The following is a 23,914-nucleotide window of genomic DNA, read 5'->3' on the forward strand; positions in this document are numbered from 1 at the left end:
CAAATAAATTTGAACAGTATTGCGAGACATACAATATTCTGAATAGTGTTGCCAAACATACAGTATAAATAGGGATGCCAGATTAAATATGGAATTTTTTTTGCTTTTATTATATTACTGCCAATCACGAACATTGCTTTAATACTCATTAGTGTTGCATCATAAAAATTTTTTTGGTGTATTTACTCCCCCACCCCTTGTGGAGTGTACAACATTTGATATCACTACCATTGTCATCACATCTGATATGGATATGTACTCTCAAGAGATGTACAAAATACTATGATAGCGCTGCATGATAGGTTTACATGTTATGATTACATAAGCCTATCATGTTTATGAGATTATTCACTATGTTGATTTAAAGAGTGAAATACCATTTGAGATAATTTAATAATATTAACATTTTATGTTCTGAACCTTCACATTAAGGTCATCATCAGGAATATATAAAACTATATATACAAATGCCTGACCTCTTGTGGTTAAAAAATATACAATAGCATAAATTATAATAAAATTAAATGCAATAATAGATAACATAAAATTTACAAAACAAATAAACATTCACTGTTAATGTTGAAAGTTTTTTCTCTTGGTTATATTATAAATTAAAGATGCCAAGAAATTATATTCTTGTTTTAATCCTTTATTCAAGTGTAACAAACAAAGTTTGCATGTGAAGTCACTTCACTGGTTACTTGTATATTATTATTATTACGTGACACCTCCAAGGAGTCCAAAAACTCGAGGGAGGGTACGTACTCTACAACTCTCCATCTCCACCACTCAATCCACCAACTGCGGTGAACAGTATCATCTACACCAGTGCTTCCCAAACTGTGAGCCGTGGCCCCCTTGGGGGGGCCATTGGTTTTGTTGAGGGGGGGCATGAAATAATGAAAACAAATTTAAAATCTTTTAAGACTGAGTAGATTTTTTTTTATCTTAAAAGAAACATATTTAATTTTTATTATTTATTATTTCATTTTTGTTATTTTTTTTTAATATTTTAATGGAAAAAATCACACATTGATGCGGGTTCACAAATTTTGCTTCCTGTGCTAAATGAACATTAGTAAATATATGCTTATTCATATAAGTTTCATTTCAAAGCAGCAATCTAAGAATTGCAATTTCAGATATTTCACCTGATATTGGTGTAGCAGTATTGAAACACATCCATCACATTAAATTGCTATTAAACTTCTTTTATGTTTTTAATTCTTTCTTTATTACTAATTGTTCTATGTTTCATGTGCTTATACTGCAAATATACAATAACAATATACCTATCTATATAAAACTATGAGATAATGTGCCACCATGTCAAATGTGTATGTAAGATGCTAAAAATGTAATATTTGCATTTGAATTTTCCAATTTTTGCTGTGTATGTTTTGTATTGAATATAAACATAATAAATATTATAATAATATATGTCTATATTACGATTTTTTTTCGTGGGGGGCCATGAAATATTATAATTTTTCCAAAGGGGCCCTGACATCCAGAAGTTTGGGAAGCACTGATCTACACCAATGGCATCTACTGCTGACCACCACTAATATTTTGACATACAATCACAAACATCTATGCCCGCGGTGGGATTTGAACCCACAGCCTTTTGGCTAGAGGGCAGATACGCTAACCGTTCAGCCAACCAGGCTGGCAATGACTTTGCATCAATTGCTTGGTATCCCATAATGCAATGCACATATCCTTACAGACCTGCATAATGCTATGCATTATGGGAAGGGCCAATACCCAGACTGGTTTTGAACTTTATTGAGGTCTCATCAGTGGAAGACTGGACTGTATCAGAGTCATGAAGTTACTTCACACGTTTCTTTCAACAAAAAAAATTTCAACATCTGTCTCTAATCCAGAATATTTTAGTAATAAGGTGTGGCACCTTTTGGCTACTTGTATATGGAAATATGACTTTTGCATTACTTCAACCTTGGTATAACATCTGAGTCCTGCTCCCACATGATGAGACCTCAGTAAAGGTGAAACCAGTCTGGTTTCACCTTTACTGAGGTGAATGGTGGCTCTTGCAATAGTGGAAGAGCCACCATTCACTCTGAATAGTGGCTCTTCCAATAATGCATAGCATTATATAGGTTCATAAGGATATGTGCATTGCATTATGGGATACTAAGCAACTGATTTGAAGTCATTTGCCTCTGTATACAAGTAGTCCAGTTGTGAAGTGACTTTACGTGCAAACATTGTTTGCTTACACTTGGATAAAGGATTAAACCAAGAATATAATTTCTTGGCATCTTTAATTTAATCAAGGTTAATAATTAATTCTTCTTCTTCATGTAGCTTCTTCAGTGAGAGAGTGCAGCACCATGTCCTTGCAGTTCTCTCTGTTGATGGCTTTCCTTTTTGTTTCTGCATAGCCGTGTGATCCTGTCCATGATCTTATATCTTCAAGCCATGTCCTTCGTTTTTTATCTCCAGATCCTTTTCCCATAATTTTTCCTTCTAAAACTGTTAGTATCCTCTGTCCTGCTGAACCTCTCAGTACATGTCCTGTCAAACTCATCTTTCTCTGTATCATTTCCTGTAATAAAGATCTCTGTGTTCTCATTCTCTATAGGACATCTGTATTTGTTACATGTTCTGTCCATGCGATTTTCAGAGCTCTCCTACAGCACTATATTTCAACGGCCATTATCTGTTGCCTTACTCTCTTTTTGAATATCTAGGTCTCACTTCCATATGTGAAAATTGGCCACACTAATGTTCTTATCATTCTTTTCTTTGTCTCAATACTCACAGAACTTCTGAGAAGATCTTTATTTTTCCAGAATGCATCTTTAGCTATGGGTGTTCTTATTTTTATTTCTTTATCTTGCTTTCCATCTGCAGTAAAGTAGGTACCTAAATATTTGTATTCTGTTGTATGTTCAATTTTCATATTGTTTATGAATATTTCTGGCTCGGATCTGCATTCTTTTGAGATTTTCATAAATTTGGTCTTTTTTGCATTTATATCTATTCTAAATTCTTTACCTTCTTCAATTAGTAGCTGCAGTAATTTGATTAATTTGTTTCAGTTTTCTGCTATTAGAATAGCATCATCAGCATATCTAAGATTGTTGTATTTTATACCATTGATACTAATTCCTATTTTTCGTTTTTCAATCTTTTTCATCACTGTCTCACTATAGATATTAAATGGATTTGGTGAAAGGATACAACCTTGTCTAACTCCTATTTTATTTTCACTTCAGATGTCTCAGAGTTAAACAGCTGCATTTTCTGTTTGGTGTAAATCATTTTTATAATCTTAAGTGCATGATCTTCTATGTCTAATTTATCTAATATATTGAACATTTTATTATGTTTTACCCGGTCGAAAGCCTGTGAAGTATATGTAAATGTTCCTATTCCTTTCAAGTGATCTTTCTATTAATATTTTTAGTTCTAGGATAGCATTAATGGTTTCCATTCCTCCTCTGAAGTCTTTCTGTTGTTCACTGCTTATGGCTCTTTAAATTTGTTTGTTAACAATGGTTAAAATACTTTTAGATACATGGGATATTAGGCTCACAATTCTGTAATCCTCGCAATTTTGTGCATTATGTTTCTTTGGAATTGGTATACAGATGATGTTATAAAAACTTCAGGTAATTGTATTGTTTTATAGATGTCCTGAATAGATTCCACTAAATAGTTATTATTGCCAGTTAATAATAAATCCCCTGGGTGTGATAATATTCTGGCTGAGCTGCTGAAAGCAGCTCAGCCAGAATATTATCGCACCCAGGGGATTTATTATTAGGAAGATTCTTAATTACTTGTTCTACCTCCTTTCTTGTGGGTAGAGTGGTATCTGTTGTTACGTTTAACTTAAGGTGTCGTGAATCATCTAACATGTTACCATTATTCAAATACAAACTTATTAATTACTGACCATTTACGAAAAACAAAACTATATTAGAGCCTACTAGTTTCGCTAGCAAACTGTCTGGCTTTTTCAAGACATTTACGGAGACATAAAAACTAGTAAATGCAAATTGAAAGGAACATAAAAAATGTTGTAAACCAACTAGTAGCTAAGGTTACATGTTTGCGTGTAATGTTAATGCTTAATGTTACCATTATCATCATCATAGAGATCTGATAAGTACTCCACCAATCTTCCATTTATCTTTTCTTTATCAATGAGTATGTTTCCATCTTTGTCCTTGATGTTATTAGACCGTGTACATTTTGGTTTTCCATTAAGTTCTTTCACTTTCAGGAATGCTTCTCTGGTTCTGTTCCTATTTTGTAATTCTTCTATTTCAGTGTACTGCCTATTTATCCAGTTTTCTTTCAATATTTTACACAACTGTTTGATTCTTTTATCCAAAGTTTTATATCTTAACCTTTCTTCTTCATTTGCTCCTCTTTTCCATGTTCTTCTTTCATCATTAAGGTTGATTACCTCTTGAGTTATCCATGGTTTTTTCTTTCTTTCTTCTTGTTTATTTATGTGGTTTTTAGCAGATGTTATGATAGCTGTTTGTAGTCTATTCCACTGAGAGGGTTCATTTTTGTTTTGCAACTGTGCAGACAGTAGTTCTGAAATATTTTCATTAAATTTTGATTTTATTATCGGATTTTGTACCATTTGCAGATCCCATTTTAGGGGCTGACTTCTTTTAAATTTTATTGTTTTCAGACAAATATTCATCTTCATTAAGACCAGTCTATGATCAGATCCGCAGTCAGCACTTGGCATCACCCTTGAGTTCTGTATTCCATTGAAATAACGTTTACTGACCACAATATAGTCTAATTGATTTTTGTATCTTCCATCCAGACTTGCCCATGTGTATCGTGCTGTTGTATTTTGCTCAAAATAAGTGTTAGTTATGATGAGACCGTGCTTGTTACAAAAATCAATCAGCTTTTGTCCTCTCTCATTCCGAATTCCAAGTCCAAATGGACCCACGTGTGTAGATGTTCTCTCTGATCCAATTTTTGCGTTCCAGTCACCCATAGCACAAATAACTCAATCTTTCTTGCCTCCGACTTCCTTTATACACCATTCTATTTCATCAGCGTGATATCTATTTCTGCTTCCTCATTCTGTTCTGTAGGAGCATATATTTGAATGATCAGCATATCTCTAGGTTTAGATTTCACTAGAATTGCCATTACTCTATCTGATTTTTTGATTATATGGATAATGTTTTTATTAGTTTTCTTCTCTACAATAAACGCTACACCTCTTCTTGATATTTCACCACCTGATGTATATATTTTATATATCTTGCCATTTGGAAGTTTCGACTCAAAATCTGATGATCCTTTCCAAAAAGTTTCACTTATTCCTGGTATACTAATATTCAATCTCTCCATCTCTCATCACATTAGCCAATTTTCTGCATTTATTCAATCCTCTTACATTCCAAGTAGCAATATTCAAGCAATTTCTGCATCGAGTTTCTTTATAGCAGTCATGGACTGACGATACCACAGGGCCTGCTATATCACCCTGACACCACTGTTCCGGGCATATTGAGACTACCTGAGCTTTAATTCTTCTCTGTGCAGACATGATGCTTTACATAGCGACATTTTTTACGGAATGGGCCGCCAGAACCATCCAACCCCCAATGTGAATGGAGGACCACAGCTGTCATTGGATAGCGGTACAATAATTCTTGTCTGATGCTGTTTGTTTTCTTTTCTATCCAACGTGTTGTATTTATTTTTCTTAAATCCCATGGACCCTACAAAGTGGTGCCACCGATAATCCCACTCATCCACCGATGCATCATGACAGCCCAGCGACTGGAATAATTAATTATTCGTTTTTTAATTATTAATATTAATTGCATCTGTCCATCAGAATATTCTTGTTAATGAAATCTGGTTCTTACATCTCACTTTTAATACTCTATATTATTGTATTCTGTCACCAGTCATATTCATCTAATTTGGTATTTCTGTAGATTTATACTTATTTTCTACTTACTCAACATAAAAACTATCTTCAAACCTCCTGTTAAACTATAAATTAAAGTTGTCAATAAATTATATTCTTTGTTCCATCCTTTATCCAGGTGTAAGCAAACAATGTTTGCATTTGAAGTAATTTCATAACTGGGCTTCTTGTATATAGAAGCTAATGACTTCACATGAATTGCTTTCTCTTCTCTTCTTCTCTTCCATCTAAGACGGGTTGAGTCATCTCTTGAGCAGGATCTTCCAGTCTTCTCTATTTCTTGCTGTTTGAAAAAGTTCCTTATATGTTCTGCATCCTGTGATGTTCTTTATTAATTTCAGCCAGGTAATTCTTGGCCTTCCAGTTCTTCTTTTTTTCAGTTGGAAAAGTATTGATTAGGACGTTAGGAAGTCTGTCTGCATCCATGCATACAGTGTGGCCAAACCATCTCAGTTATTGTTTTCTAATTTTTTCTATTATTGTCTTTTTGTACAATAATTCTTGTCTGATGCTGTTTGTTTTCTTTTCTATCCAACTTGTTCTATTTATTTTTCTTAAGCATTTCATTTCAAAAGCCAGGCAGTTTTTTCTCCTCTTTTTTCTTAACTATCTATGCTTCTGCTCCATAGATGACTGTTGGTATAAATATTGATTCATATAATTTGATTTTGGCTTGCTTAGATATCTTGTTTTGTTTTCCAGATTTTCTGTAATTTTCCCATGATGGTCCATGCTGTTGCTATTTCTGTGTTTGATTGTTTTGAGTTCATCCATTGTTTCTTAGTTTTGATCCAAGATATATGAAGTTGTCTACTTGTTCTATTTGTTCTCCATTTAAGATGGCAGAGATGGTAGTTCTGTTCCTCCCTATTTTCATCACTTTTGTATATTTATTGTCATGTCATATGTTTTACAGGTTTCGTTGAGCTTGTTTATCAGCCTTTGTAGTTCATTTAGGGTTCTTGCAATAAGTACAAGATCATCTGCATATTTGATATTATTTATGTTTAAACCACTGACATTGATTCCAGGCTCATTATCTATTGCCTTGTTTACAACTTCATCTAGATATATGTTGAATAGGCATGGGGATAATGGGCATCCTTGCATTACTCCTTTTTTGATTTCTATGGGTTCTGTTGTGTGTTCTTTTTAATTATTGAATTTGTCTTAGAGTAATATTTTATCAGAAACTGTATTATATATTTGTCTATTGCTTTTTCTAGTAGAACTTTCTAGTAGAACTTAAGAAGGATTTCTCTATTGATGCTATCGAAAGCTTGTTTAAAATCCACAAAACGACAATATAGTTCTTTATGGTCTCCCCAGCTGAGCTCTGCTAGTTGGTGCAATGTGAAAATCTGGTCTATTGTTGAATAGTTTCCTCAGAAACCAGCTTGTTCTATGCCTATCAGTTCTTCATAGGTTTTTTTTTAATCTATTTTGTATAATTCTTATGAATATTTTATAGGTGTTGGAGAGTAAATTCGTTGGTCTGTAATTTCTCCAGTCTCTTTTGTCTCCTTTCTTGTATATTGGGATGATCTTTCCAGTCATCTGGGATCTCTCCTGTTTGTAGTATTTTATTGAATAGGGTTGTTAAATATTCTATTGATGTGCTGCCTCCATATGACCACAGTTCAGTAGGGATAGTAGCAATGCCTGGTGCTTTGCTGTTTTTCATCTACTTTATTGCATATCTAATTTCTTCTTGTAAAATTTTTGGGTGGTCGTTATTTTCTTCTATTGTTGGCATTGTATTTTTGTTTCCTTGGTGAAAGATAGTCTTAAAATGGTTTGACCAGATTTTTCTTATATCTTCAATATTCCTGGTTTTAGTCATCATGTTTATCATTGTTACTGCTTTTGCTGAGAATTCCTTTGTAATTTCTCTTATGGTGTCATCATGGAAGACTTTTAGGTTGTTTTGTTGGTATGCTTCTTGGCATTTCTTAGCCTTTTCTTCTATTTTTCTTTTGCTTTTTTGCATTGGTTATCAACTTTATTTTTTAGTGCTCTGTATTTTTCTCTATTCTCCTCATTGTTTTGTTGGTTTACAAGTATCTTGTCCTCTCTTTTCTCTTATATTGTAGCTATGATTTCTTGGGTTATCCGCTGTTTGTTTATTTTGGGTTTGGTACCTAGAGTGTCTTTTGCAATTGATAACACTGTTTCTTTTCCTTCTTCCCAGTATTTTCCGCTGTTCTGGAAGATGAAGGGTTTTAAGCACATCTGTTCCAAAAATCGACTTCTGCTTGAGCTATCTTTTAGTTTTGATAGGTTGATGTTTTCTTCTTTTCTGATACTGTTTCTCCTGTTGAATTTTATCTTCACTTTGGCAGTTAATATTTCATGGTCAGTGTTGAAATCAAAGCTTCTTAATGTTCGTACATTATTTTACTGATCTTTTCCATTGTTTGTTTATGATGATATAGTCTATGCAGTTCTTTATATTACCATCTGGGGATGTCCATGTATATTTATTATTAGGTCGTTGATAGAACAATGTGTTTACAATCATTAGATCGTTTGCTTTACAAATGTGGAGTAATTGTTGTCCTCTGTCATTAAGCTCTCCTTATCCAAATTTCCCCATCACATCTTTTTTGTCTGTTGTGAACTGTCTTATTTTAGCATTAAAATCTCCCATTTATGAGTTCTCTATTTTTGGAATTATCTATTTCCTGTTGTAGTTCTTCATAGAAATTTTCTATTTCTTCCTCTGAATGGTTACAGTCATCCCTCGATTTACGTCCTTTCGAAGATACGTCCATGATCCTATAAGGGAATAAATATTCGACTATACTTTTGAACAAGATGCAAGTGAACGTAAGGTAAAGCTAGGCTGACCATACGTACCGTTTTGAACAGTACAGTACTGTTTTTTTCATATTTCTCGGCCATCCCGTCGTTTTAATAAAAATGTCAATATTGTCCCATTTTTAATAAAAACTATAAAAATCCTTTAATATTGATCAGTCATAAATTATTCTTCATAATCTATAATCATATATCAATATCATGGATACCAGTAATTTGTATAACCATGGAGTTGCATTGTTCGATACTAAATATCGATATCTGCAGTGATTTATTCAGAGAAAATAAAAAATACGTGTTGGCAACAGTTGCGCATCTATTCTGCTGTAGCATTAGTGTTTGTTTTGCCTGGTGATTTAAATTTCATGTTTTTTAAAGTTTTAAGTCTTATTTTTTAAAGCTTTAAGTCTATCCTTGCAATGTCAAAGAGGTGAAACTGCAGTTTTAATGACAATCTCCTGAAGAATTCAAATTTATAAAACTGGACAAGCTGTGTAGTAATGGAACAAAAGTGGTATGTCAACATTGTAATGTCCATTTTTCCATTGCTCATGGAGACAGAAGCCACATTTACCAACATCTACATAGCCAGGATGCTGAAAAGACTTTGGCTTCAGTTAAAAACATCAACTAGTTTATGGTGAGATGTGATGGTGATAGTGAAAGCAATAAAATTACAGCAAGTGAAGCTCTTGTTGCTTATCATACTGTGTGGCTAAAGTTTTTGTGCAAATGACTGCTTGTCGGCATTGATAAATAAAATTTATGAACAAACATTTTCTTCAGCACTTACCAAATCAGAAGCAATAATTACCAATATTTTATCACCATACATATATTGGGTGAAGTAATAGAGAATTTGAATAAAACAAAAAGCATTACAGTCAGTTTAGATACATTAAACAAAAATACATCAAACTTTTTCCATTCGTTATGCGGTACTTTTTGCCAAATTGTATTCGATCAGTGACCCCTCATAAAATCTATAATTGTGAGGCAGTTGGACACATGGAATAAATAACACATTCCTGTAACTGATAGATGGGTTCAGATTTTTTCTGAAATGAGTGAAAAATGCCTGGACTTTCAAGACTTTTGTAATATTGTAGAGTTTATTCTTTGTCTTCCAGGACCTGTTGAGAAAATATTTTCTGTTGCGAACAGTATGTGGTCAAAGTAGAAATATAGATTAAGTGTTGAGACAATGAGGGCTATGTTAGTTGTAAGACAAATTGTGTCATGAAATGTGAGAAGTTTTATGATGAGGTGTTGAAAGACTGAAATTTGCTACATAAGATCACTTCATCAGAGAAATATTCATGGTACGATCGTGATGAAATACAGTCCCCCTATGTCTACCTAAATTTTTGTATGGGTTCTATCAGTGAAGAATAATGGTAAGTTCAATATGCTTATGTAATAACACTTTTTTTATCATCTTACTTTTTCATGAATACAGAATATTACATAACCCCTGTCCCATTTTTGTCTCAAGGAAATATGGTCAGCCTAGGTAAAGCATGCACAGTGGCAACAGCGCTTTCTCCCTCGGCAGTCGGCACATGTCTTCAACAGTTCCATCTGTTGATTTTGTGCTTGAGAAATGGGTTATTTGTGTATTTATCGTTACATATTTCGTGATGTTTTGTGCAACATGACACTTTCATGCACAATCAAAAAATCTAGTGAAGAATCACAGAAAAAGAGGTGAGCAGTTGATCTTGAAACGAAGTTGCAAGTTATATGAAGCTGGTAAGGCAGTCACAGTGTGATCACACATGACTTCGGATGGTCTCATTCTACAGCGACAACCATTTTGAAAAATAAGGTTAAAATAGAAGCTGTGAAAAGATCTGCTTCCATTAAATCGACTATAGTGACAAAGCAAAGACAAGGTCCTATCGATGATATGGAAAAGCTACTTGCATAATGGATAAAGGACTTGAACCAAAAGTGCATACCCCTTAGCACTGCGACCATAACTGCTAAGGCACTAAGTCTCTTCAACATGTTGAAGGAGAAAGCAGAACCTGATTATGACTACGAATTCAATGCTTTTTTCGGTTGGTTCATGGGAGTCAAACAGCATTTTGCGCTGCATAATGTGAAAATGTATGGGAATCTGCAAGTGCTGAGAAGGCTGCCAAGGAGTTTGTGGAAAAATTGGATAAAATTATTACCGAGAAAAGTTATTTGCCACATCAATATCCTTGTTTTGGAAAAAAATGCCCTAGCGGGCAATTCATCCACAAAAAAGCTAAACTTTATGCCTGGTTTCAAAGCTTTTAAAGACCATGTTATGATTCTGTTAAGGGGGTAATGTGGCTGGATATAAACTGAAACCATTTGTGATATGGCATAGTGAGAATCCATGAATCTTCAAAAATATTAGGAAGCATACTTCTAGTTCATTATTGGAACAATAAGAAGTCGTGGATGACTTAAAAATTGTTTGAAGATGCCTTAATCAACTGTTATGCAAGTGAAATAAAAAGCTACAGTGTGAAGGAAAATGTAGAAATTAAAATTTTATTAATTCTAGATAATGTACCAGGTCATCTGTCTTATAGCAGTGATCTTCACAAAGTTCAAGGTCATGTTTCTCCCTCCAAACACTAATTAAATACTAATACTTATTACAGTTAAGCCTCTAACTCCTATATCTCTGTTGATTTACTGTATCGACTTATGTCCTGCTGGATGGAATGGAACCCGGATGTAATTCAAGGGATGACTGTATTTGGATTATTTTAATATTTTACCTTTTTCTTTTGCTTGAAGTTTGGCTGTGATTATTCTAGGAGACACTGGTTTTATTTCATTTACTGAGTGTGTAAGTTTCTTCTCAATTAATAATGCAACTCCTTCTCTGTGTATGTTATCTTTTCTTCCTGAGAAGTATAGTCTTCCTTCTGGTAAATCCATGAATCCATCTCTGCACCAATGTGTCTCAGATAAACCTAAAATACTCAATTTCAGTCTTTTAAAATTTTGCCTGGACTAATTGCAATTTTCCAGATCGTTATAATGATCTCATGTTGAGGGTGACCGCATGTTTCATGTTCTTGGATGACTGCATTGCTGATTTCTCACCTACTCTATGTGGTCTTCGAGTAGACGTGTCGGCTGTCCCTTATGCAGTAGCATTATCTTGGTTTGTAGACTTTCTCTGGCTCATGGAAGTTACTGGCATAATAATGTAGCCAGCTTGCCATGCCTCTGCTACATCCTTTGGTCCATGGCTCTTTATTGAGATCAACCCATTTGGATTCATAATGCAAAGGACATCTCCTTGTGGACATGCATAGCATTATACATTATACATGTTTTCAAAAAGGAAAGACTTTTTAGAATCTGTAGCAGCACTCAGAAATCAACCAAATTTAAATAAATATGGATGCATAAACCTTCCCAAAATTTGGGAAACAATAATTGTCAATGGTTCCACATTACATTCTAGACCACACCTACAAATGCCCATGGTGGGCTTAGAATCAACCACATGTTTCATTTAGTATTGTGTTGTCTTTGTGTGTGTGTGTGTGTGTGTGTGTGTATGTACAAGAGTGTTTTGTAATCCTTGAAGATGTCTCAGTGACTGAGACAAAATATTGGAAGTATTGAAATTGGTTTTTAATCCTTTCCAGGTGCTGTAAATGTTCAATTAAACCTCCAATATGATGATTACATTTATATTATTTCTAGCTTCCTAGCATCAGTTTTCTTTCAAATTAATATCTCATATTTATCAGGCCCCCGATGCTCTCAGATCATCTATTTTGGCACTAGTAACATCATTTATGATAAACGATGTTAGTAGATCCATTAATTTAACTTATTTTATCATAACGTATTCACGTTATGTTATATATAAGTTATATATAACGTCCAATTCCCTAATCAATAAGTTTGGGATCTTTTTCTTGCTATGGCAGTTTCCTTTCAGATACCCTCATTTTGATATGATTCTACTATTGATGGCATCTGTTTCTCAGAACTCTTATATCTTTGTCTCTAGTCTGTGATCACGTGTGCAATGTTTTAGATTCATAAGTTAAGATCATTTTAAACGTTGTCTTCTATATTTCTAGTTTAGTTAATTTTTTTCTTATTCAATATTAAATTATTTGACTGGCTCTGCACAATATGAGCTTTTCTATAATTCCATTGTCTATTTGCATCTTTACTAGAAATGCCTAAATAGCAGGATATATTACTTATGGATTCTTCATTGAGAATGCGGTTCCATTTTCAAGCCTATTTTCATATTTTTCTCTTTTTATTTCTGATTTTTATACCAAATTGTTATAACAGCTATTCAGTTTAGTTAATGCTGAAATCTCATAGTCGATTTATATAGAAGTACATCATCATCTCCATATTATAGTAAATATACTGATATTGACATTTACGATTTTATTTTAACAAAACTTCAACAATTACTAAAAGTTTTCACATCCTCATAACCGCAAACTGCCGCCCAGAAAAAAAAATAAAAATAACTAATTCAGATAAGAAAAACATTTTTGATTTCTAGATAATGGCCATGCTAAGATAAATCTTTATTATTATATTTACCTTCACCAGTTATTTTGGTATAAAAACCTGTATTTATTTTGAGTTTAAAGTGACTTTAATCTTTTGCTACAGTTTAGATTAAAATCATCACAAGATAGTATTTGATATTGCCTCTTCTTTCTTTTCTAATATACCAGTGTTATCAGATATGTTTGTATGTATTCATAACTTTTTTTTTAAATTGTTACAATTGTAGAGTTAACGTTACAATAAAATCATTACATTAGACTACTTTTCTATTAGATATTGTGAATCTCTTTTTTTCCTTCCTTTTCTTTGTCACAGAGCAGATCACGATGATCAGGAAGTGGTAGTATTTAACAGATGTATGCTCCCTGCATATTATGGCTTACTTCGTCTCTGTTGTCATCAATCCCGTTCTTTCACAAGGCAGCTAGCAAGCCATCAAAATATTCAGTGGGCTTTTAAAAATATCACACCATATACAACACAGTACACAGCGGTGAGTGTTTTACTATTTACTCTTTTATGTTGTATCGTTATTCATCTGCAGTATTTCAAGTGTTATTTTACCTGGTTTTCATTATTCAAGGAATAAGAGAATTTTTTTAAGTTGCTTTTTTAACCAGTGTCTAGCCATAACTGAACATGTCTAAAAAATCATTTTTGTTATCCTCAGAAGTGACTTTTTTTTTTTTTTTACTTAGAATATTAAGTTAAATACTAGTAATAGCATTGGTCTCTGTCTTGCATCATAATTTAGAAAGGGCTAAAATTGGAAAAAAAAAATCTAGAAAAGCTATTACAAACTGTTATTGGAAAGATCTGAATTCCATCAAGAAAGTGAGGAACTTTTTCATCATCACTGTCAAATTCCTCACATGTACCTTCAGGGAATGTAAAGGATATTATCATGGTATGACATGAAAAGGTTATGTTATTACTAACTTCCTATCAACAATTTTCCTCCAAATTAATCTGTTATCTGTCAGGATGCCAATATTTCCAGATCTTATATTACCCCCTGGTTCTTGGTCTTCCCCTAAGTATTTTTCCTGCCATCCTGGTGAAAAGTACGTGTTTTTCTAAATGTCCTGCTCACATTCTGTTTAAAAAACCATACATTCTGAGATTAGCTCTGCTAACACAATCCTGAATGCTAACAGTGTCCAGTTCTTTCTTAATTATCATAATTTTGAATGTGATTTTGCCAGCGATGTCATCTTTTTCCTTCCCTAGTCTTTCTCAGAACACCCATATTGGTTGTCTCCAATCTAACCTAGCTGTCAGATGAGTTAAAATTGGTTTGAACATCTTGTGTGCATCTAGCTTAATGTTTTAACTAAATTTCTCTCTTATTGAATTTATTCATTTGACTTCCTATCATACCAGCATTGCTAATTCTGTTGTCTCTTTCCATATATAATTTGCCATCTTCACTAAAAATTGTGCCTAATATCTAAAATGTTTTAATCTGTTATGTCAGGATGCCAGTATTACCAGATATATAGGTTCTGTAGTTTCTCCATCCAGGATGCAGTTGATATTTTTGAGGTTTCTTTCTGTTTTCATTGTCTTTTTATTGCTGATCTTCATACCAAATTTATTACAGCAGTTGTTCAGTTTAGTTAGGAAATTATGCAGATGTACTGTATTTATTTAGTATGACATCATTAGCATAAAGAGCTGAGATTAAATCTCCAATTTTGATATCAGGTTTGATCCTTTGTCTGACACCTGATTTAACATTAAACTATCTTCTTCTGTCACCTTCAGTTTTAATTGCTGGCTTACAATATATATGAGGATGGTCTGAAAAGTTCTCGGCCTTGACCATAGATGGCAACACTATCAGCAAGATTTTTTTTTTCTAAGTTACTACATCTGTCATAAGCATCCATGTGAAATTGTGCAAACAAGCCACACATTACCCCCTGAATGCCAAATGATGTTTGGACTGGTCTCTTCCAAATCATTCCTGGACAGTAGAGGAAGAAGAGCTTCATGGAGAAATGAATCATGCTTCCAAATGTGTTCACTCTGATGGTAATGTTTGGATCTGGAGATTACCAGGGGAACAGTTCTTGTCTGAACTGTATCCCAGGTAATGGTATGGTTCAGTAATGGTATGGGGATGTTTCAGTTGGATGGGACTTGGTTCATTGGTGAATGTGCCCAAAACCATGAAGTCAGATGACTACCTGAACAATTTCATGCTTCTGATGCTGTGGAAGTACTTTCGCTCTAGATCACAGTGGCCATCATCAACAATGGGGGTAACTTTGCACAAGAAGTGAAAGAATATGCCTGTTATTGTATATCAAAAATTGGTTGAAAGCATGTCTTGAAGGATAATTGCTGTTATTCAGGCCAAAGATGGTTGCATTTAATTACATTTCTCGGAACTAGAAATGTAATTAAAACACTCTTTTTATTAATTTTATGGCTATTTAGACTTTTTTTTTTACCACAAATATCTGGACAAGTAGGTGTCTAGATACTTTTGTCAACAAAGTGTATTCATTCCATCTGAATTATTTTGCAACTGTTCCTGTTAAATAAGTGAAAGAAAATGGAAATAATTGTTTGGGAGTGAAGTCTGGAAAGAAGATGGGGAAAACAGATTAAAAAGTCTCCAAAAATTGTGAAATTAAATTTGTTTGTACAAAAAAATAAATAAAACATTATCAATGATGCTGTGGATTTTTATTACATAGATATATATTATTCCTTTTGTATACACAAAAGAAATAATATAATTCCAATGCAAGCACATAGGTATGCCCATGTGCTTGCATTCTCACATGTTTATGCATGAGAGGTAAATTGTGTCATGAGAGTTTTAATTCATATCCAGTCTTAAAATTAAGTAAAAGAGTGCTGGAGGCTACGCATGCGCACGTGCGCATGCACACACACACACACACACACACACACACACACACACACACACACACACACACACACACACACACACACACACACACACACACTTCTAAATACACAAAGAGGAGGCATTAACACATTTTCAGGGATAGTGAATCACTTGTTTATCAAAGGCTTTTTAAGGATAGCATGATTTATACACCAAGTAGTGTGTTTGAAAACAGAGCATTGGTAAGTTTTATTTTTAGACCTAAACTTTACCATACTAAGAACAAAACAGTATAGTACCAGTATATGACGATATGCACAGCTCTAATACTCCCTATGTAAGTGTCATGTGATCATGTGATATCACAAATGCAATCAACATGCCATTGTGCAGAACACTAGAACTAGAACTCGAAATTTAAAACAAAAAAAATCTTATGAAAGTAAACAAATGAAGTGAAAACCAGAAAAATGCCAAATATTTTCATGATAATATGGAGTGTTTTTTCTTTTCATAAAGAGAAATTTTATGACTTTCCCAAAAGTAACTTTGCCTATGTAAATAACTATTTTTTTTTTTTTCCTATTAAACTCAGTTTTCTATAGCACAATCACTATAAATATCACAAAGAAATGTCAACTGATGTATGATCTCTTCATTTCCTCTCATCTGTTGCATCAATTCCAGTGGCATTGCACAGCTCTACCCACTTGATCACATTACTTTGCATAGAGTGTATCAGAGCCATGCACATCGTTCTATACTGGTACTATTTAATTTATCAATTTTTAGGAAATTTTTAATCTGCATTTTTCTTGTCTACTTCAAGATATATCCTTTCACTCTCAAAGCATTATTTCCATTATTTTTCACTTATTTACTAGGAATGGTTGCAAAAATAATTCAGTTGGAATGAATACATTCTTTAACATATTGAAGGGAAAAAAAATCATTTGTGTAGTTTACTGTTATTTATTATTTATAACACCAATTCACCATACTTTCCTAAAAACATAAGAAGAAGAAATATCAAGTATGCATCAAATTGCTGTGTTTAAGTATATATCAAATGAAAAGTACCGAGTGTACTTAAAGAACTATCTGTTTTTTAGCACACAAAATTACCATAGAAGAATGTTGTGTGCTTTTCTCTTTTAGTAAAGCTGTATGTCATGCAGATTGTTTAGTGATTAGTTTAGTCCACCGGACTTTTCACTTATACTGCTATATATTCATGATTTTCATAGCATAGTCAGCCTTCAAGTCTCAATATCCGAACTTTCAATTCATTCCCTACCTACATCCATTAAATAAATAATGCATACTGCATTTCATGTTTACTGACTGATAAGTGAGAGCAATTTTATTTAACTTAGACTCTGGTTATAGTTTTCCTTTGAAGTTAGCCAAGTGATAATGTGTTTATCCAAGCTATCTTTCATTGGTAGGGTGGAACTAGTTATTCCATAAACATCGAATGGTCACTAAGATGAAAAGCCAAATGGCTATTTTTTTTTTTTCTGGCAAGGTTGATAAGTTAAGGGGATAAAAACAATAAGGGATTTTTATCCCCTTAACTTATCGAATGGTCACGTTAGCTCCTTGAGGGCCTGTCGGCTCTCAGAGAGATAATGTGACCATTCAAAATCAGCGAAAAACAAACAAACAAACAAACAAATCACCATAACCCCCACCAAAAAAACACCCAAAAACATGAAAAAACCAATACCACAAATGCTACAGTCAACAAGAACCAAACACTGGTACCTTTCCAGATTTGGTGTTTCCTGTTCATTTGAAGTTTTGTTATGGTTTTTTTTTTGATTAGTTTTGTGGTGGTGAAACCACATCATCAGTTCAACTTTGGTGAACTTACATCTATATAAGCAGAAATGCTTCTGCTCACCTTGATACCCATGAGGATACATTCAGTTGGTACTCACTAGAACATGTAAGAAATAACAGCTAATATTTCCACACCAAGGGAAATGGCACATTACACATTTACAGAAATTTGTGAAGAAATACTACCTGTGACATCTTCATGAATAAGTTGGCAATCATTGTAGCAAAAAAATATACACAAGTGAAAACTTATCAGTTTTCACTGTCCATTAACAAGAATAATGAAGTTTTTCAATTTTATTTTCACATTTTTATTGCTAGGAGGTGAAAAACTGTAAAGTGATTAACGGAGAAAGTGTAGTGGCACAGCACAGGTTGGTTGTAGTAGACTGTGATATAAAAGGGGAAAAGAAGAATAGATGGAAGGCGGAAAGATAGGAAAATAAAGTGGTGAAAATTGGAAGAGGAAGGTCCAAGGAATGAGTTTAAAGAAAAGGTACTGGAAGGAATGAAGTTACCAGAGGATGTGGCAGAATGGTGGGACGTAAATAGTTGGAATATTAGAAAAATTGGAGAAGAGGTGCTCGGTATAACATCATGAAAGGGACCGCCCAAGGATAAGGAGGCATGGTGGTGGAATGAGGAGGTGCAGTTGGGGATCAGGGAAAAGAAAGAGGCAAAGAAAAAATGGGACATGACTAGAACCAGAGCTGACAAGGAGGCATATAGATTAGCGAAGAAAAGTGCAAAGAGAGCTGTGGCATGGGTGAGGGCAATTGAAGAGGTTTATGAAGTACTGGAGAGAAACGGTGGTGAAGCTAAGTTGTTGAGAATAGCGAAGCTAGCGATAAGGCCTCGAAAGACATAACATCAGTTAAGCAGATAAAGGACGTCACAGGAGTAGTACTACAAGAGGAGGACAAAATCAGAGGAAGACGGGAAGAATATTTTCATAATCTACTAAATGAGGAGAATCCAAAAGGTGTGTGAGGATGGAGAGGCAAACGAAGGATTGGTGCAGGACATTAGCAGAGAGGAAGTGTATTGGGCACTGAGAAAAACGAAGAATGGAAAGGCTGTGGGAGCGGACCAGATACCTGGAGAAGCTTGGGCAGCGAGGGCGAAGACATGTTATGGGATCTCATGAGGAAAATAGCCCAACAGGAAAAGATACTAGAGGAATGGAGGAAAAGCATTCTCATCCCAATCTACAAGGGAAAAGGAGACGTTCAAGATTGTGGCAACTATAGAGGGATCAAGCTGATGTCACACATGTTGAAGATATGGGAAAGAGTAATTGAACGAAGGATATGGCGGGAAACAAAAATTGGTGAGGAGCAGTTTGGATTTATGCCAGGAAGAGGGACAACAGATGCAATATTTGTGCTAAGGCGATTGATGGAGAAATATAGGGAAATGCAGGTGGAGCTACATATGGTGTTTATAGACCTGGAAAAGGCATACGACAGAGTGGCCAGACAGGAGGTATGGAGGTGTATGAGGAAGAATGGGTGTCGGAAAAGTAAGTGAGGTTGGTGAAGGAGATGTATGAGAGAGCGAAAACTCAGGTCAGGTCTAGTGTTGGCATGACAGAGGGGTTCCCATTGTCGTAGGGCTCCATCAGGGATCAACTCTGAGCCCCTACCTCTTTGATCTGGTCATGGATGTACTAGTGGAGGACGTCAAGAAGGAGACGCCAGGGAGCATGATGTTTGCCGATGATATTGTTCTCTGCAAATCATCCCGAGAGAAGCTTGAAAAGACCCTGGAAGAGTGGAAAAAGGTATTGGAGGAGAGAGGCTTGAAAATTAACTGGATAAAGACCGAATATATGTCAACAGGAAGTGACAAGGATATGATCATACGACTCCAGGGCGAAAGGTTAACTTCACGGAAGAAATTCAAGTACCTTGGGTCGGTCGTCGAGAGGAATGGTGACCTGGATGAGGAAATACAGCACTGAATAACATGCGACTGGATGAACTGGAGGAAGATGATCTAGGTCCTGTGCGAGAAGAGAGTGAGTTGTAAGATGAAAAGAAAGCTGTATAAGATGGTGGTGAGGCTGGCGATGCTCCATGGCATGGAGATATGGCCTATAACAAAGGCACAGGAGAGGAAGATGGAGGTGGCAGAGATGCAGATGTTGAGATGGATGAGTGGTGTGACAAAGAAGGACAGAATAAGGAATGACTACATCAGAGAGATGATCAAGATGGGACCGATCGGTAAGAAGGTACAAGAAAGCAGGCTGAGGTGGCTTGGTCATGTAGAGAGAAGGAGTGAGGAGTATGTTGGTAAATGAGTGGAGCGTATGGAGGTGGAGGGAAGGCGGAAAAGAGGCAGGCCCAAACTCAGGTGGAAGAATAAGTTGGCAGAGGATCTTAGGGAGAAAGGATGGAGTCAGGAAGATGCCATGGACTGGAGAATCTGGAAGAAGAAGATTAAAGATGGGAACACCGACCCCGTTTAACATGGGGTAAGGCATAGCGAAAGAAGAAGAATTCCTAGAATTTGAAAATGTAAACAATGCAAAGCATAGTTAGAAATAAACTTAGAGAATTTTTAATTACTTTGCTGCAATGAAAAAGTAAATGAATGTTGTAATTATTCGAAGTTAGGGAATAATTGATTATTGTTTGAACAAGGAAAGGAAAGACATTAATAATATATGGTATTATATTCTGACCAAAAGTAATGGTTCATAGATTACAAATAATGAAGATGTAACTGTTACAAAAAAACGAAAGTGTTGTAGATCAGTTGTTATTATCTCAAGATGTGGTGTGTAGTGATTGTGCTATAGAAAATCAAGTTTTTATAGAAAGAAAAGTAGTTATTTACACAGAGGACAGTCTAAGTTGCTTGGAAAGGAAGAAAAAATACACTCCATATTATCAGGATATGACTTTTTATGATTGTTTTATATGAGTAGTATTTGGTATTTTTTGCGATTTTCACTTTTGCTTGTTTCCTTTTTGAGTTTTGTTTTTCATTATTAACACCATGTTCCAACATGAAGATGTGCAAAATTTGACTGAGAGAAAAAACACAAGAAATAAGAAAAGCCTCATTGACTACATCACTGTTGATAGCAATATCTTCATACTGGTTCAGGATACAAGAGTGTACAGAGTATTTGAAATTGGAAATTACCATTACTTAGTAGGATGATAATGAATATCACATTGAAAACAAAACAATATGCAAGAAAGTTTAAAAAAAAAAAAATTAAAGTTGAGCAGCTTTTATGGGTAAATTGTAGATTCAACCATTCAGACATTATTGAATTAAAAATGAAACAGATTGAAAAGAAGAATCAAACCTTAGAATCTCAGTGGCAAACTTTGAAGAAGACATTGATAGATTCTGTTTGGGAGATATGTGGTAGAGTTGTCTGCAAGGATAGAAAAATAAGATCATACTATGGTGGACAAAAGAAGTTAAAGAAGCAGTTTTGGAAAAGAAGAAAGCATACCAAAAGTTCCTACCAAATAAGTCAGCAGATCCCCTAAAAGAATACAGAAAAAAAAATGTAAGAGAGCTAGATATTTGTAACTGGTAATTAATTTACGGAATTGACAACGCATATAAAGTAAATTAATTAAAGATAACTTTAATGAATCACTTCTATATTTCGGCAATGTCACATTGCCATCTTCGGGAACATAAAGATATGGTATGTGCACTAAGGAACTAACAAAGCAAATGAGGAAGAAAATAAGAACTAATTTTGTTCCTAAAGTCCTAATGGTGCCCTCTTGCGGGCTAATTTGGTAGTCTTGGCAGTTGGGCTGAAGTTCTCAAAATGAAAGTCTCCCAAATTTGGGGCAGTTTCATGCACCCAAATTTGTTGAGGTTAGGAACATTTTTTAGAGCTGCTGAAGATTCTTTGAATAGTCTTTCGTATTTAAACTTGCTGCGATGGATTATTTTTGTCTTCTTCCAACGGATTTTATGGTGGGTATCTAAGGCATGGTCTGCCAGCCCAGAGCGGCTGTACTGGTGAAACCGGATGTAGTCTTGGTGTTCTGAAATCCTGATATTTGTTGTTCTGCCTGTTTGGCCAAAGTAGGACAATTTGCAGCTGCAAGGGACCTGGTATACACCAGGTAGGTCTAGGGGAAGTGGTTGGTCTTTGGTAGAGCGGATAAGGGATGCCAACTTTTTATATGGTCTGTAACAGGAAGTAAGGTCATATTTTTTGAGGATATTAGTTATTTTTTTAGAGGTGCCCTGGATGTAGGGGATAGTGATAGACTTGGTGTAGTCTTTATTGTGGAGGGGGGGGGAGGGGGGTTGTGGTTTACAGGTTTTAGTATTTTTTGGATTTTTTTGGGGTTGTAGCCATTGGCTAAGAAAGTGTTGAGGATGTGGTTTAGTTCCATAGTCAGGGCCTTGTCATCTGAGCAGATTAATTTTGCCCTGTTATATAGTGTTTTTATCACCCCATGTTGTTGTGAGGGGGGGGGGGGATTGCTGGTGAATGTATCTGCCAGTGTGGGTGGGTTTTCTGTAAACAGAGAAAACCAAAGATCCATCAAGCTGGCGGGTGATTAAAGTGTCTAGGAAGGGGAGGGTGTTGTTTTCCTCTTTTTCTAAGGTGAACTGGACTCTGGGATGTTGGTTGTTTAAGTGTGTTAGGAAGGAGTGGAGTGCATCTGAGCCATGTGGCCAAATAGCAAACACATCATCCACATAACGAAGCCAAATAGTGGGTTTTTGTGGGGCGGAGTTTAAGGCTTTCTCTTCAAATGTCTCCATAAAGAAATTGGCCAAGGGTGGGGAAAGTGGTGAACCCATGGCTGTCCCCTCTATCTGTTTGTAGAACTTTCCTTGCCAAACGAAATAGCCTGAGTTCATTGTGAACTGAAATAGGGCTGAGATATCGGGAGGAAACTTGGCTTGGATGAGCTCAAAGGTTTCTTTGAGTGGGACATTAGTGAATAGGGAGGAGACATCAAAACTGACCATTATGTCAGTGTGTTGGAGTGTGAGGTTTTCTATACTGGCTTTAAAGTGGGCCGAATTTTTTATGTGTGATGGTGTGTTGCCAGTGTAGTGTGTGAGCATTTTGGCTAAATGTTTGGCTAATTTATATGTAGGGGAATCAATGCCATCCACTATGGGACGTAATGGTACATTTTGTTTATGTATTTTTGGGAGTGCATATAATCGGGGGGGTCAAGAGTTATAAGGTTTAAGTTTGTTGGTGACTTCCACAGGCCAAGAAGTGACTTTCTTAAGGAGTCTGTGGATAGTTCTAATCTGAGAGTTGGTAGGATTATATTCAATGGGGAGGTAAGTAGTACGGTCTCGTATTAAAGAATTTAGCTTACCTTTGTAGTCTTTTTGATTGAGTACCACAGTGGCGCTTCCCTTATCAGCTTTGGTGATTACTATTTTTTTGTTGTTTTTTAATTCTTGTAGGGCTGTATATTCGTTTTTGGATAAGTTGGATTTTGGAGGTTTGGCTTTAGTGAGAACACCGACTATATCCAGTCTCACGTTGTTGGCGATGTGTTCACCACTTTCCCCACCCTTGGCCAATTTCTTTATGGAGACATTTGAAGAGAAAGCCTTAAACTCCGCCCCACAAAAACCCACTATTTGGCTTCGTTATGTGGATGATGTGTTTGCTATTTGGCCACATGGCTCAGATGCACTCCACTCCTTCCTAACACACTTAAACAACCAACATCCCAGAGTCCAGTTCACCTTAGAAAAAGAGGAAAACAATACCCTCCCCTTCCTAGACACTTTAATCACCCGCCAGCTTGATGGATCTTTGGTTTTCTCTGTTTACAGAAAACCCACCCACACTGGCAGATACATTCACCAGCAATCCCACCACCCCCCCTCACAACAATATGGGGTGA

General features: G+C 35.2%; 1 protein-coding gene across 1 annotated transcript in view; it reads left to right on the plus strand.

Moving 5' to 3' along the window:
* puf (ubiquitinyl hydrolase 1 puf) overlaps window positions 1-23,914 on the plus strand; it is a 1,013,305-nt gene that overhangs the window by 858,093 nt on the left and 131,298 nt on the right. The window contains exon 66 of the mRNA XM_090399560.1: window positions 13,640-13,817. Within this exon, the coding sequence (XP_090255686.1) occupies window positions 13,640-13,817 (178 nt within the window). The remainder of the gene's footprint in view (window positions 1-13,639; window positions 13,818-23,914) is intronic.

The sequence above is a fragment of the Typopeltis vanoorti genome, chromosome 10 (genome assembly GCF_054136105.1).
Source record: "Typopeltis vanoorti isolate ZY-2024b chromosome 10, IOZ_Tvanoo_1.0, whole genome shotgun sequence".
In the NCBI taxonomy this organism is placed as follows: Eukaryota; Metazoa; Arthropoda; class Arachnida; order Uropygi; family Thelyphonidae; genus Typopeltis; species Typopeltis vanoorti.